At 57.5% G+C, this 11,745-nt stretch overlaps 5 protein-coding genes across 5 annotated transcripts; 3 read left to right on the top strand and 2 right to left on the bottom strand.

Moving 5' to 3' along the window:
* Positions 1-495: 495 nt before the first annotated feature.
* PUNSTDRAFT_41511 (uncharacterized protein) lies at positions 496-1,706 on the top strand (the record flags this gene model as incomplete). Its single annotated transcript, XM_007379098.1, has 6 exons — positions 496-672; positions 733-888; positions 950-1,016; positions 1,072-1,164; positions 1,227-1,575; positions 1,640-1,706. 6 exons carry the CDS (start codon positions 496-498, stop codon positions 1,704-1,706), a joined length of 909 nt encoding a protein of 302 aa, XP_007379160.1.
* A 174-nt stretch (positions 1,707-1,880) lies between these two features.
* On the bottom strand, positions 1,881-3,433 carry PUNSTDRAFT_57984 (FMN-linked oxidoreductase; the record flags this gene model as incomplete). Its single annotated transcript, XM_007379097.1, has 4 exons — positions 1,881-2,505; positions 2,545-3,085; positions 3,139-3,237; positions 3,298-3,433. The coding sequence occupies 4 exons, from the start codon at positions 3,431-3,433 to the stop codon at positions 1,881-1,883; spliced, it is 1,401 nt and encodes a 466-aa protein (XP_007379159.1).
* A 453-nt stretch (positions 3,434-3,886) lies between these two features.
* On the bottom strand, positions 3,887-5,207 carry PUNSTDRAFT_59279 (HCP-like protein; the record flags this gene model as incomplete). The annotated part of the gene is made up of 3 exons (XM_007379096.1): positions 3,887-4,067; positions 4,120-4,325; positions 4,374-5,207. 3 exons carry the CDS (start codon positions 5,205-5,207, stop codon positions 3,887-3,889), a joined length of 1,221 nt encoding a protein of 406 aa, XP_007379158.1.
* A 998-nt stretch (positions 5,208-6,205) lies between these two features.
* Positions 6,206-9,007, top strand: PUNSTDRAFT_110361 (uncharacterized protein; the record flags this gene model as incomplete). Its single annotated transcript, XM_007379095.1, has 10 exons — positions 6,206-6,256; positions 6,296-6,578; positions 6,638-6,752; positions 6,803-6,936; positions 6,991-7,344; positions 7,400-7,584; positions 7,636-7,807; positions 7,860-8,201; positions 8,251-8,381; positions 8,435-9,007. 10 exons carry the CDS (start codon positions 6,206-6,208, stop codon positions 9,005-9,007), a joined length of 2,340 nt encoding a protein of 779 aa, XP_007379157.1.
* A 207-nt stretch (positions 9,008-9,214) lies between these two features.
* PUNSTDRAFT_95932 (mitogen activated protein kinase) lies at positions 9,215-11,633 on the top strand. Its single transcript, XM_007379094.1, has 14 exons — positions 9,215-9,305; positions 9,359-9,494; positions 9,559-9,598; positions 9,648-9,666; positions 9,735-9,864; positions 9,927-9,970; positions 10,027-10,126; positions 10,180-10,227; positions 10,286-10,327; positions 10,386-10,572; positions 10,627-10,706; positions 10,758-10,836; positions 10,889-11,089; positions 11,138-11,633. Exons 2-14 carry the CDS (start codon positions 9,453-9,455, stop codon positions 11,254-11,256), a joined length of 1,131 nt encoding a protein of 376 aa, XP_007379156.1. The 5' UTR covers positions 9,215-9,305; positions 9,359-9,452; the 3' UTR covers positions 11,257-11,633.
* Positions 11,634-11,745: the final 112 nt, after the last annotated feature.

The following is an 11,745-nucleotide window of genomic DNA, read 5'->3' as shown; positions in this document are numbered from 1 at the left end:
CGGCGCTCGTGATAGGCCCGTATAGTTCTGGCCCATTTGATTTCCGTGGAGATCCCCGGATGTATATCGCGGCTACTTCTGGAGTATCTGAACTTGATCTCAACTGGGCAAAAGTCCGGGTTTCGCACTCATGACCACATGCATGCTGGCGAGGTGTCACGTGTGTCACGCGCCAATTCACTACCGAGGATCGGCGCTGGTGGCTGGCTACGGCGGAGACGACGTCGAGCTAATGCGGCTCTAGCGCTTCCACAGTGGACGAACTCGTGCTGGCTCCGCGGTGCTTCTCGGATGAGGCCGTTGTGCGCATTACCCCCTTTGTGCTATGCATTCTCATTGGCATGATTGGGAAGCAGTGTCAGCATATTGTCATCGCCATTATGCTTCAACCTTCACTGTCTCTACGAGGTTCTATGACAGTTGCATAAAAAGGCCAGCTCAATGGAGCAGGGCCGCCAAGCATACTCGCATTTGTCCTTTCGAAAGCCTGTCGCTATGACCCGTTTCATTAACTTCACGCTCTTGTCATTGGCATCTGCGGTTGCTGCTACACCCTTGAGCCGCGACGCGAACGACGGTGTGCGGTTGGCGGTCAACCCCAAGTGTGGTGCTACAGACCTCGTCGCAGGGCTGCCCTCGTTGGATACCTTCAAAAACATCGTCACGTTCGGGGTCAGTGTTTGCATGAATGAAAGGCGTGCAGTAATTAGCGTTCTCATGGTGTATCTGCAGGATTCCTTCACGGACGCTGGTGTGCACAATGGATCTGCGCCCGCACCTGCTGTTCTGGTTCCACCCAATCCTAAGGCAGGCGGCAGAATGACCAACGGTCCAGTCTGGGCGGAGTACCTCGCATCTGACATCGGCGCCACCTTGTTTCCATACGCGGTTCGTTGACGATGATCGAAGTCTGAGACCGCCCATAATCTGAGACAAATGCATCCCGTAGGTATCTAACTCTGTCACGTCAAAACAGCTGTTCCCCAGCTTTAATGGCAGCGACTTCCAAGGCCAAAGTGAGTCCCAACGCTTATCTACGTTCCACTGGTCACGTCGCTCATAGCTGTGTAGCGCAAACATTCTTCAGCCAGCGCCGCGGTCTGGATCCGAGCAGTACCTTGTATACCGTGTTCTTTGGGATTCAAGATGACGAGCTAAACAACTGTGAGTCGAGTATTGAAACGCGTGGGGACTGTCCGCTGAGATGCTCTCTGATGGTCTCAAAGCGACATCATACGCGCAAGGAGCGGTCGCGGGTATAGCTTACGACATCGAGACTTTGGCATCGCCGCCCACCAACGCTAAGAACTTCCTTATTGTTACCGCAACTGGTCTGGGGTCGATGAGCCCTGGCGCCGCCGAGTTCCAGAGCAACCTCTTTAACACCGCGAAGAATATGAACGCGGAGTTGGGGTATAATGTGGCTGTCGCTGACTTGAACAATATTTGGATGGCGGTATTAGGCGGCGAGTACGGTGAATTCGGCTACGTCAGCGACGGCGCATGTACTGTCAATGCCCAGACCACGGCTGGTGCATGTTCGGACCCTGCTCATACGTTTTACTGGATTCCTGGGTGAGTCATCGTTTTAGGCGTTTAACGTTTAACTCCGACCAGCGTCATGACCGGTCTCTTGCAGGAACCCATCGACACAAACACACCGCATCATGGCCGATTACGTTGAGGAAGTTGTCTCACAATGCTGAGACTCGAAACGAAAATGACGCGTTTCTTTCACCACGTAACGATACAATGTATTCACGCCTGTAGCATAAGTTGTGACGATCAGTGATGTGTCGGTGTCCCGAGTAGTGTTAATGGACATTGAGACTCTCGACTGTAACTCGGATATGGTTACTGCATGTGAATTACCACACCGATTACACGGCCACGATACCCCCGACTTCACCCCCAGGAGTCGGTGTCGGTTCATCCCTACCAGCAACAAGGGCAGGTATAGGATTGCCCTCGGACGGCCGCGGTGCCCACAAATCGACAGGTTCAGGGTTGGGTCGGAAGTCCGGGGGAGTAGTTGGCAGCGATGATGTTTCCGTCAAAAGCGCGGGTTCTGGAGCGGTTAGCTCGGGATCTTGTGCGCTTGCCCGCTGCTCACTGACGAGTGAACCGAGATCGACCTTTCCAGGTCTTTTGACGTCCCACCACGAAACCCAATCGGGCCTATGAGAGAGTGTGTCTTCAATGTCCCGGAAAACTGCCTCGCCATCCCATTGTCCGTCAACATATCCATCCATATCATCGTAAGATTTGGCCACGCGAACCATCTCGCTGCGTGCCATGTACTCGGCTTTGGAGACGCCAGGATGAGGCGACTTGAACTGCCGGATGCAAAAGGCGGTATTCGACCAGTGGTTGTCGAGCCACCTCGATAGGCGGACATACGGAGGTATCAGGGTTCGGTCCACATGTTGGAGCGGAGTAGGAGAGAACACTGAAGGATTCGCCTCTGCAGCAGTGGCAATCATGACCGAATGGGCACCTGAAAGCCTTCATCAGAGGTCGCGGACGGTTAATGGGGAGGATCACGGACCGGTCACCTCTCTAACACGCTTCGCGTCCTCGAAACTGGTGCAGTCGCCATTCGCAATAACGGCAGTGCCCTTGCCCAATCGCTCGACGAATTCAACAATCTCTCTCAGTCGTTCAATCAGCGCCCGTTCTCGCGGGCGCATATTCCGCGTCCTGCAATGCACCGTCAGGGCGTTGACACCAGTATTCACGATTCGTTCCACAAGCTTGAGCGTGTCCTCTTGACTCGGAAGTAGTCTGATCTTCGCAGAAATTGATATCTCCGGCGGAAGCTCCCTCCTGAGCGCAGTGAGGATAGAGCAAAGTAGGTCGGGATTGGTGAGAAGGGCGGCACCCATCCCCGCGTGCGTGGAGAAAGGTTTGGGGCATCCGCAGTTGAGGTCGATGCCGGACACGTCCTGCATGACGAATTTTGCGGCTTTAACGGCGAGCTCCGGGTCGGCGGAGCCGATTTGGTAAATGAAGTACGGCTTTTCGATGGGATGAGTGGTAAACATGGGCTTGCCAGCACCTCTGTATACAATGGTCCCCGTTCGTTCTGCATGCTCGCTCAGCATGGGTTAGCACGGTACTCGTAAATACCATGCTTACCGTCAACTGTCCTCTCGGCGTGTAGTATGGCTTTGTCCACCATCTCTGGACCCCAGACAAGTGATGCCCCGTACTTGAGGGCAAATAACCGGGTTGGCACTGAACAGTGGCGTAAAGCAAGATCCAACACTGCGGTAGTTCAACAACAGTAGAACGCACAAGCGCCAGAGCGGACCATAGGAGCAAGAACGACGCCATTTTTATAGTCGTCAGGGGTCAGGACGCGCTCGGTTCTAGCGCGTTTTGGAGCCCGCGGCGGAGGAGAAGGCGATGTGGACAGTGAACGGCGGGTCATGATTAATGCATACGTTCGGCGAAAGGCAAGCAGCATGTATATATAAGAGATTAGATCGCTGACTCGGAGGCTGGGGTGCACCTGCGAGCGTGCGAAAAACGACCGGTGGCATCCCGACTCCGAGTCTGAGCATTGCAGCAACCGTACCGATGTTTCCTTCACGTACCCCATCATGTGGTTCCGGTGCCCGCGTTGACATTGACCGCAATAACAGGCCCTGATAAACGGGTTTTCGTATTCCGGAAGGATGCTAGGATGATACAATGCACGGAGACGGGTCTAAATCGTGTCCGCGTTGGTTGACGACTATAGTTAGAGCTAAGGTATGCGGAAGCGTTTGTGGGGCGCGAAGAGGATGGAAGGGGAACATTCCGAGTGCAAAGTGGGATGAGGTTGACAAAGATGCAGTAGTCCGTGCACAGGGGCTGAAGCAGAGGGGGATCCGAGTATCGTTTACATGATGACGCAGTCTTTGTCTTTCCCATTCTTTGCCCCCGTTTGAAACGAATCCTGTGTGCCATCGCGGTGCACGACGGCGTCGGCGCCGCCCGGGTGATGCATAGAGCCGCCCTTGAGCCGTTGTGTAGCGCGACGGTCGCCGAGGTCCGCGGCGCGCTTGTAGTATTGCATAGACCTTGACCCAAACATGAGTATTGGAAGGTGAGCTCGCAATATGAAGACCTCACTCATCGTGATTGACGGGAGTTCCGATGCCGACTTCAAGGAAATAACCGACAGCGTACATGGCTTTGGCCAGACCGGCATCGGCTGCCTTCTTCGCCCACAGGAATGCCTCGGTGTCGGATTGAGGCAGCACGCCTGGCGACCCGACAAGGTACCAGGCCGTGAGCGCAAAACATGCGTCTCGATGGCCCTGTTGCGCGGCAATGTTCTGAACGGACTGTCAGCGAGCTGCGATCTCGGTGTCCGAGCGGCTCACGTAATAGTGTATTGAAAGAGCCGGATCTTGCGGGCATCCCATCTTGCCGTATTCGTAGCACTCTCCTAATCGGTAGGCGCTCGCGGCATACCCCAGCTCCGCCGCCTGAGCCAGCAGCTCGGCCGCGTATTCGTAGTCAACGAAGACAACGTTGTTGATCCCCCGTTCGTGCAGCAGAGCGAGCTCGTGCAGCGCGTGCGGAAACTCCGCCGTCGCATGCTCCGCCGAACGCTTGAGCCACTGCACCCCGTCCTTGGGCTTCTTCGAGAGCCCGAGCTCGCCGTTCAGCTCGGCTATTCCGAGACGATACATGGCACCTGGGTGGCCCGCTGCGGCCGCTTTGCGGAAAAACTGGAGCGCCTTGGCGCTTTCCCGTCGGCATCCCCACCCGTTCTCGCAGCAGGTGCCCGCCCGGTAGGCAGCGTCGGGGTGCCCGTGCTTAGCGGCGAGAACAAAGAGTGGGTAGGCGCGATCAAAGTCCTGCTTGCCCTTGGTGGTTCCTATACCGTTGGCGTAGCAGTCGGCGAGGAAGTACTGGGAGGCGGCGTGGCCGCGGTCGGCGAGGCGTTTGAGGAGGGACGTAGCCTCTCTAACGAGATCTTCGCGCTTCTCGAGTGCCCGTTCGACCTCTATAACGTTGGCGGGGGTCGGTTCGGGCACGGGGAGGGTCTTGGAGGCATCGATCATGAAGACGGCGAACTCGAACTGAAGGTCGGGGTCCTGGGTCTTCTTGGCGTTCGCGCGGTAGAGCTCGAGCGTGCGTTCGTGAGAGAGGAGCGCAGCCTGGTTGCCGGGCTTGAGGTGAGAGTGGTCGAGGATGGGGGCTGGGGGCATGCCCACGGACGAATCGCGGTCGCGAGCCATGGACGATCGCGCGGGGGGCGGGCCCATGCCGAGCTGGTCCTGGGAGTAGCCGCCCTGGGACGACTGGTAGAAGTCGTCCTGGTCGGGGCTGGCGACGTCGTCGTCCTCGGGGTAGTACTGCGGACTGGCGCCCCCCGGAGGCGGGGGCTGTCGGGGGAGGGGCCGGGGCGGGCGGGAGCCGGGCGATGCACCTTGCGAGGCTCCGAGGGCATACTGGGATGCGGGCCGGGGGAGCTGGTCGTACTGGGAGGGAGGCCGGGGGTCGTACTGGGCGCCGCCGCCGAACTCGGAGACGGGGCGCGGGTCGAGGTTGAAGGAGCTGGGGGATGGTCGGCGGCTCGCGTTGGGGTACGGGCGGGGGGCGGCCTGAGGCTGGTGGTCGTAGGACATGGCGGGCGTTGCTGTTGGCGATGGGGCCGTCGAGCGCGCGTCTGAGGCGGGCGGGTGCAGAGAATCTGTGTGACGCGCGGGCGGATGTCAGAGAGTTCGTCCGGGACATGAGCGCATCGCAGACCACTCGCCGCGTGCGTCCGCCTCCGAGTACGCTGTGTCGTCCACGGCGGCAGTGAAGGAGGCCGGCGAGAGTGTGCGGCCGGGGTGGTGACGGTCGGTGCGACGGAGGCAGCCTGCAGCCTGCTCTTGACCACGACCGCACGCACGGAGCACACCGAACGGCCTGCTGCTATATCGGCTCGCGAACGTTCGCCGTCCTCGCCTGCACTGGCCCCTCGCCGCGCTGGGAACCGCAATCGACGCCGTGGTGACAATATCCCCGCATACCCTTACGACGGCTTCTCGTCGACCGTGCAAGGCAATCAGATCCTCCGCGTCTGTTCCGATCCCGTCGCTTCGCTGCTAGTAACGGCACCGAGCGCTCAAGCTCTTGCATATCACACATCGGCGCGACGTTATCATAGACGTCCCCCCCCACATAATCGCGTTACGAAGTTGAGGGCGCCTATACTACCATGCAGTCACTCAGACAGCGCAAGACCCCCGAGCGCGGGGAGCCCTCCCGCGCCCGATCGCTCGCTCGGTCCGCCACCTCTCGTCTCCAGTCTGCCCGCCCGGCCAAGCGCGATGCCTCCGCCCGCAAGTCTCGAGTGGACGACAAGATCAAGAAGCGCATGTCCATGCGCTACGCCGACATATCAGCCCCGACCGGGGGGCAGGGCATCCCGGAGGTGCCCAGCATGCCGATGGGGTATGCCCCGACGCGGAGTACCAGTCCGGAACAGGACGGCGAGGGCGACCTGAGAGTAGGGAAAGGAAGAAGAGCAGAGGAGCAGAAGGCGGCGGAGATGAAGATGCTGGACGAGAAGAACTTTGATCCGGACGCTTGTAAGGGCTCTCCGTCTCATATCTCCGTACGCCGTACGCCATTCAGAACCGACGTATAGACCTCAAATTAAAGCTCGCCAACTCCACCGAAGCCGAGCTCAAGTCGCTTCAGTCCTCGCTGCAGAACACGAAGGATGAAACGAACGCTGATCTGCAGCGGAACGTCTTTAAGAAGTGAGCGGTACCGTCTCACTCGAGTGCCGATGTATCTGACAGGTCTACAGTTATGCAGAATTCGTGCACATCTCCAAGGAGATCAGCACCTTGGAGAACGAGATGCTCGAGCTGAAAGACAGTCTATCGGAATGGCGTAACATGCCGTCGCTCCTTCACATCGACGAGAACGCCTCCGTTGCTGGTACGTGACTGTCCCCTTTCGCCAGTGCATTAATTTGACTGATTTGCGTCTCAGAACGGCGGCGCAACGTGCGTTCCTCGGTCGCTGATCTCCGCGTGCTCTACGCCTCCCAAATGCAGTCCTTGCACGCCCAGATCGAAGGCAGCACCAAGTTTGTCCCGACCATACCCGGCCGCCATGTCGTTTCCGAGATGGAGGACGGAATTCTGGCGTTGAATGCGGCGACGTACAAGGTCACGCATGCAGTGCGATTCGTATTACTGGATGATGCGGTCTTAGTGGCAAAGAGAAAGAAGGGGCGTGATGGGGGAAGTAAGGAAGGCGGAACAGAAAGGGGTGGAAAGTGGGTGGCTGAGAGATGCTGGCCACTGAATGAGATGTTGGTGTTGGACACGAAGGACACGGCTTGTGAGTGGTGTTCGCCGGCTCTCAGTGAAGCTTGCTTGGCTTAATTGTTCTTTAGCCATGACAAACGTATTCAAGATTCGTCATGGGAAGGAGACGCATGTCTACAGGACGGAGGTGGCGGCGGATAAGAAGGCTCTTTTGGCGCAGTTCAGACATATCGCAGACGAACTAGCGACCAAGAGGCGCAAAGAGCGAGAGGGCGAGCACGAGCGGCGGAAGACGATGTGGGGAGGAGCCGACGTAAGTTCTGTCATCGCCTGTCTTCAGCACTGTGCTGACCATTCTCGGTAGGATCGATCCGCTTCAGATTGGATGGCTGAGCTAGCGCGGAATGCCGGGATGTCTGACACCGCGAAGGAGAAAGCCGAGCGTGACGCTCGCTGGCTCAGCGATTATTCTGATGGCCTTACCGTCGCTATTGCGCTCCGTGACTGGGACAAGGCCGCAGCTCTGGTCGAAGAAGGTGAACGGTGATCGTTCCTGGTCTCATTATGCATGCTCATTCCGCGTCGCAGGCGAGACGAAACTGCCCACTATACCGTCACTTTCCGCCAAGCTACCCACGCTCACAGCTTCTCTCACCTCCGCCCTTCTAACATCCCTGGCCTCTCCCACCATCCGCAAGTCCGAGGCCGTGCGCTTGATCGCCCTCTTGGTCCGTCTACATGCTGGTCCCGCAGCACGCAGCACGTTCTTGAATGCGCGGGCAGAGGTGATGCGTAAGCGTGTACGTTCCATCAGGTTCGAGGGAAGCGTGGAGATGTACGTGAACGAGCTTGCTGTGGTGGTCTTCACGGGATTGAAGCACACGGCGGACTGGTTCCTGGCCAGCTTCAAGGAAAACGAAGTGGCCAGCGGTCAGTATTCTGACTCATCATGCAACGGCAGCAGGCTGACATCTCATAGGCTTTGTGGAGTGGGCAAAGCATCAGATGGAAGCGTTTGCGGAACTGTTCAGGCGCCAGGTGTATACCAGCGACGCACCTCCCCAAATCGTATCGGAAGCAAGGAGAATCGCATTCGTTCAGAGCAAAAAGGTCCGTTCGCCCTCTATTCGTACTATTACTCGCGATCAACACGTTTCTGTCAGTTGCTGGAGGAATATGGGCTGGATTTCCGGTATCTACTAGAGGATCTCCTTTCGGAACATCCAAAGGACCAGAAGGAGGTCATTCGGCCTCCAATGCCGGTGGTCAAACGGCATTCGCCGCCTCGATCGGGTCCCGTCCGTACACCCGCGCCCACACCTATCCGCGTCCGCTCGCCAGAGCCAAGGGCGAGAAGCAACGGTGAAGCGTCGTCCACACCTCCGCGGTCGTCACCCTTGGCTTCCACGGCGCCCTTGCCCAAGGTGGTGGCACCGTCCCCCGTCCGCTCTCCGGTGCAGGCGCCGCGTCCACCGCGCGCGCCGTCGCCGTCGCTGTCGGTCAGCAGCGCGAGCAGCGAGAGCCGCACGCCGCGGATACGGTCGCCGGTGCCGCCAATGCCCCGGGATCGTAGTGCGCTCGGCGCCGATGGTCCGGCCGTGCCGACCACACGTCCGGTACTGAGGCCGCAACGAGCTGCCGCACGCTCCAGACCGGGGAGCGCTGCGAGCGATGGTTCATCTGCTGGCTATCGACCGCCGCCTGTGGCGGTGCCTCGACGGGAGGGCATGTTCTAGCTGTTTTCTGGTTCTCTCGGTGGGAGACCTGAGCGATCCGCACATGGTCGTTGTTTGTTTTCTCGCTATGCTGTCTTGTCGGTAGTTTGTACGATGTGGTTAGATCGGCTGCGCCAGTGACCGTGAGAAGATGTGGCACAGAGATGGACCTGCTGCAAAGTGGGTGGTGGACGCGTCCTCGACCGGGTTCGAGAGCGGTTGCGAATTGCGATCTCCCGTTGTCGAGCGACGTCCTCGACCGCCAGCCACCGCCCGACGCGAAGGTCCAACGAACTCGGGGGGACGAAGGCGAGTATCGATGTGAGAGCCGTGCCTGCAACGACGTCATAGCATGCTTACCCTCAGCCGCAGAGGCCATTTGCACCGGCCCTTCCATCTTAACTTCATCTATCGACCCCCCGCCCGCTGTCCGACCCTCCCCTCTCCTGCATACCGTTACCGGGTGATGTCCTTTGTCAAGCTCAGCATATTCGGGACCTCCTTCGAGGTCAGCTCTCGTCAGGGGTGTGCAGGATCTGGGTCTCAGATTGGCGGTGTCATCTTTGTCTTAGGTCACCACGAGATATGTTGACCTCCAGCCGGTCGGAATGGGTGCGTGTCTCGCTGACAAACTGTAGATCTTGCTCATCGCTCGTTGTAGGCGCTTTCGGTCTCGTCTGGTGAGTAGACGGCCGCGCGCTGCGAGTCAGCGCTAGCTCACCGGCGACCAATCTGTCTTATCTCCCAGTTCGGCCAAGGATCAGCTCACAGGGTCATCCGTTGCCATCAAGAAGATCATGAAGCCGTTCAGCACGCCTGTGCTCGCTAAGCGCACCTACCGCGAGCTGAAGCTTCTCAAGCACATTCAACACGAAAATGTGCGCCGATTGCGCTCAGCTCCACACCGCGTGTCCTAGCGCTCATATCCGCGCATTAATAGATCATCAGCTTGAGCGATGTCTTCATTTCCCCACTGGAGGACCTGTAGGAGCTGAAACCATCGCCGGCACTTCACGCCTGCTCACTACAGTATTCTATAGGTACTTCGTGACCGAGCTCTTGGGTACCGACTTGCACAGATTGCTCACGTCAAGGCCACTCGAAAAGCAATTCATCCAGTACTTCCTGTACCAGATCTTGGTAAGTCTCCACAAGCGCTCCTGCTTATCCTTGTGTTCATTCATATGGCTCAGCGCGGGCTAAAATACGTCCACTCTGCCGGCGTCGTACATCGTGATCTCGTAAGCGTCTCGCTCACTTGAATTGCGTCTTCAGCGCTCATTCTTGTGGCGAGCGTAGAAACCTAGCAATATCCTCGTGAACGAGAACTGCGATCTCAAAGTAAAGTCACGTGTCGTAACGCTCACTGACATGGTCGTTCATATGCGAATTCATATAGATTTGCGACTTCGGTCTTGCACGGATCCAGGACCCCCAAATGACTGGTTATGTCTCGACTCGGTACTATCGTGCCCCTGAGATCATGTTGACATGGCAGAAGTACGACGTCGCCGTCGACATATGGAGCGCAGGCTGTATTTTTGCCGAGATGCTGGAAGGCAAACCGCTTTTCCCCGGCAAGGATCGTAAGTGTTGTTCATCGAAAGCCTGGCACGTTCCTGGTCTTCAACTTTATATAGATGTCAATCAGTTCTCCATCATCACCGAGCTGCTCGGAACCCCGCCGGACGATGTCATTCAAACTATCGCTAGCGAGAATGTCAGCAATCGCACCGAAAGGTCATACTTATACTAACCCGAATTGGCACAGACCCTTCGCTTCGTGCAATCTCTCCCGAAGCGCGAGCGCGTGCCTTTGAACCAGAAGTTGCGTTGTAATGACCCTGATGGTACGCGGTTTCGAGTGCTATCCTTTCAGGTTCTGACACAGATCTCGAACAGCACTCGATCTCCTTGACAAGATGTTGGTCTTTGATCCGCGGAAGCGCATCACCGCCGCCGAGTCATTGGCGCACGAGTATGTTGCACCCTATCACGACCCGTCGGACGAACCAGAGGCTTCGGAGAAGTTTGACTGGAGCTTCAACGACGCCGATCTGCCTGTAGACACCTGGAAGGTCATGATGTACAGCGAAATTCTCGGTCAGTCATTTTCCTGGTGTCTTTGATGGTTACTCATCCATCACCTAGATTTCCACCAAGTCGGGGAGGCGACCACCAACTCGGCCGGCATCCCTCAGGGTCCCCTTGCCGGCGCTGACGATGGCTATGTACCATCCGGCGCCTCCGCGACGGCCCAGACCACATGATTTGCAGACGGCCATCTCGCGTCTTCAAGCACTGGTGGCATATATGACATGGTGTTATGCTTTGCCTTAGAGGTGTGCATTATCCTTGTTGCATCGAGATACCTTGGCAGCTGTAACACATGTGCTTGCTTGAATTCCCTGCCCACATCATCGCCTAGACGCTCCCAACGAAGAAAGAAATCGAATGTATCCACGCCGCGCCACTCGACGTTATACCCTTCAGTATTGTGGCTAGCCTCTTGATGGATTCACGGACCGATTTTCCTCGTAGGATCGAGACGCTAATTAATCTCTCCACCGTGTAGTGATACTCCTTGCAGATCCTCCTGTAGTAGTTTGTTCCCGTGTAGCACCCGAATATACGATGGGCGTAAACCAATAATACTCGACAGATTGTGGCGCCCTCAGCTGCTTGCCGCGTCGTAGGGCGCCGCAGTTGTACAGTACTCACTTCACTGTGTCACGTCCTGCGATCGTACCCGAGTACTT

This window comes from Punctularia strigosozonata, assembly GCF_000264995.1.
Source record: "Punctularia strigosozonata HHB-11173 SS5 unplaced genomic scaffold PUNSTscaffold_1, whole genome shotgun sequence".
In the NCBI taxonomy this organism is placed as follows: domain Eukaryota; kingdom Fungi; phylum Basidiomycota; class Agaricomycetes; order Corticiales; family Punctulariaceae; genus Punctularia; species Punctularia strigosozonata.
The sequence above is the reverse complement of the archived record's forward strand: the minus strand, read 5'-3'. Positions and strand labels throughout refer to the sequence as shown.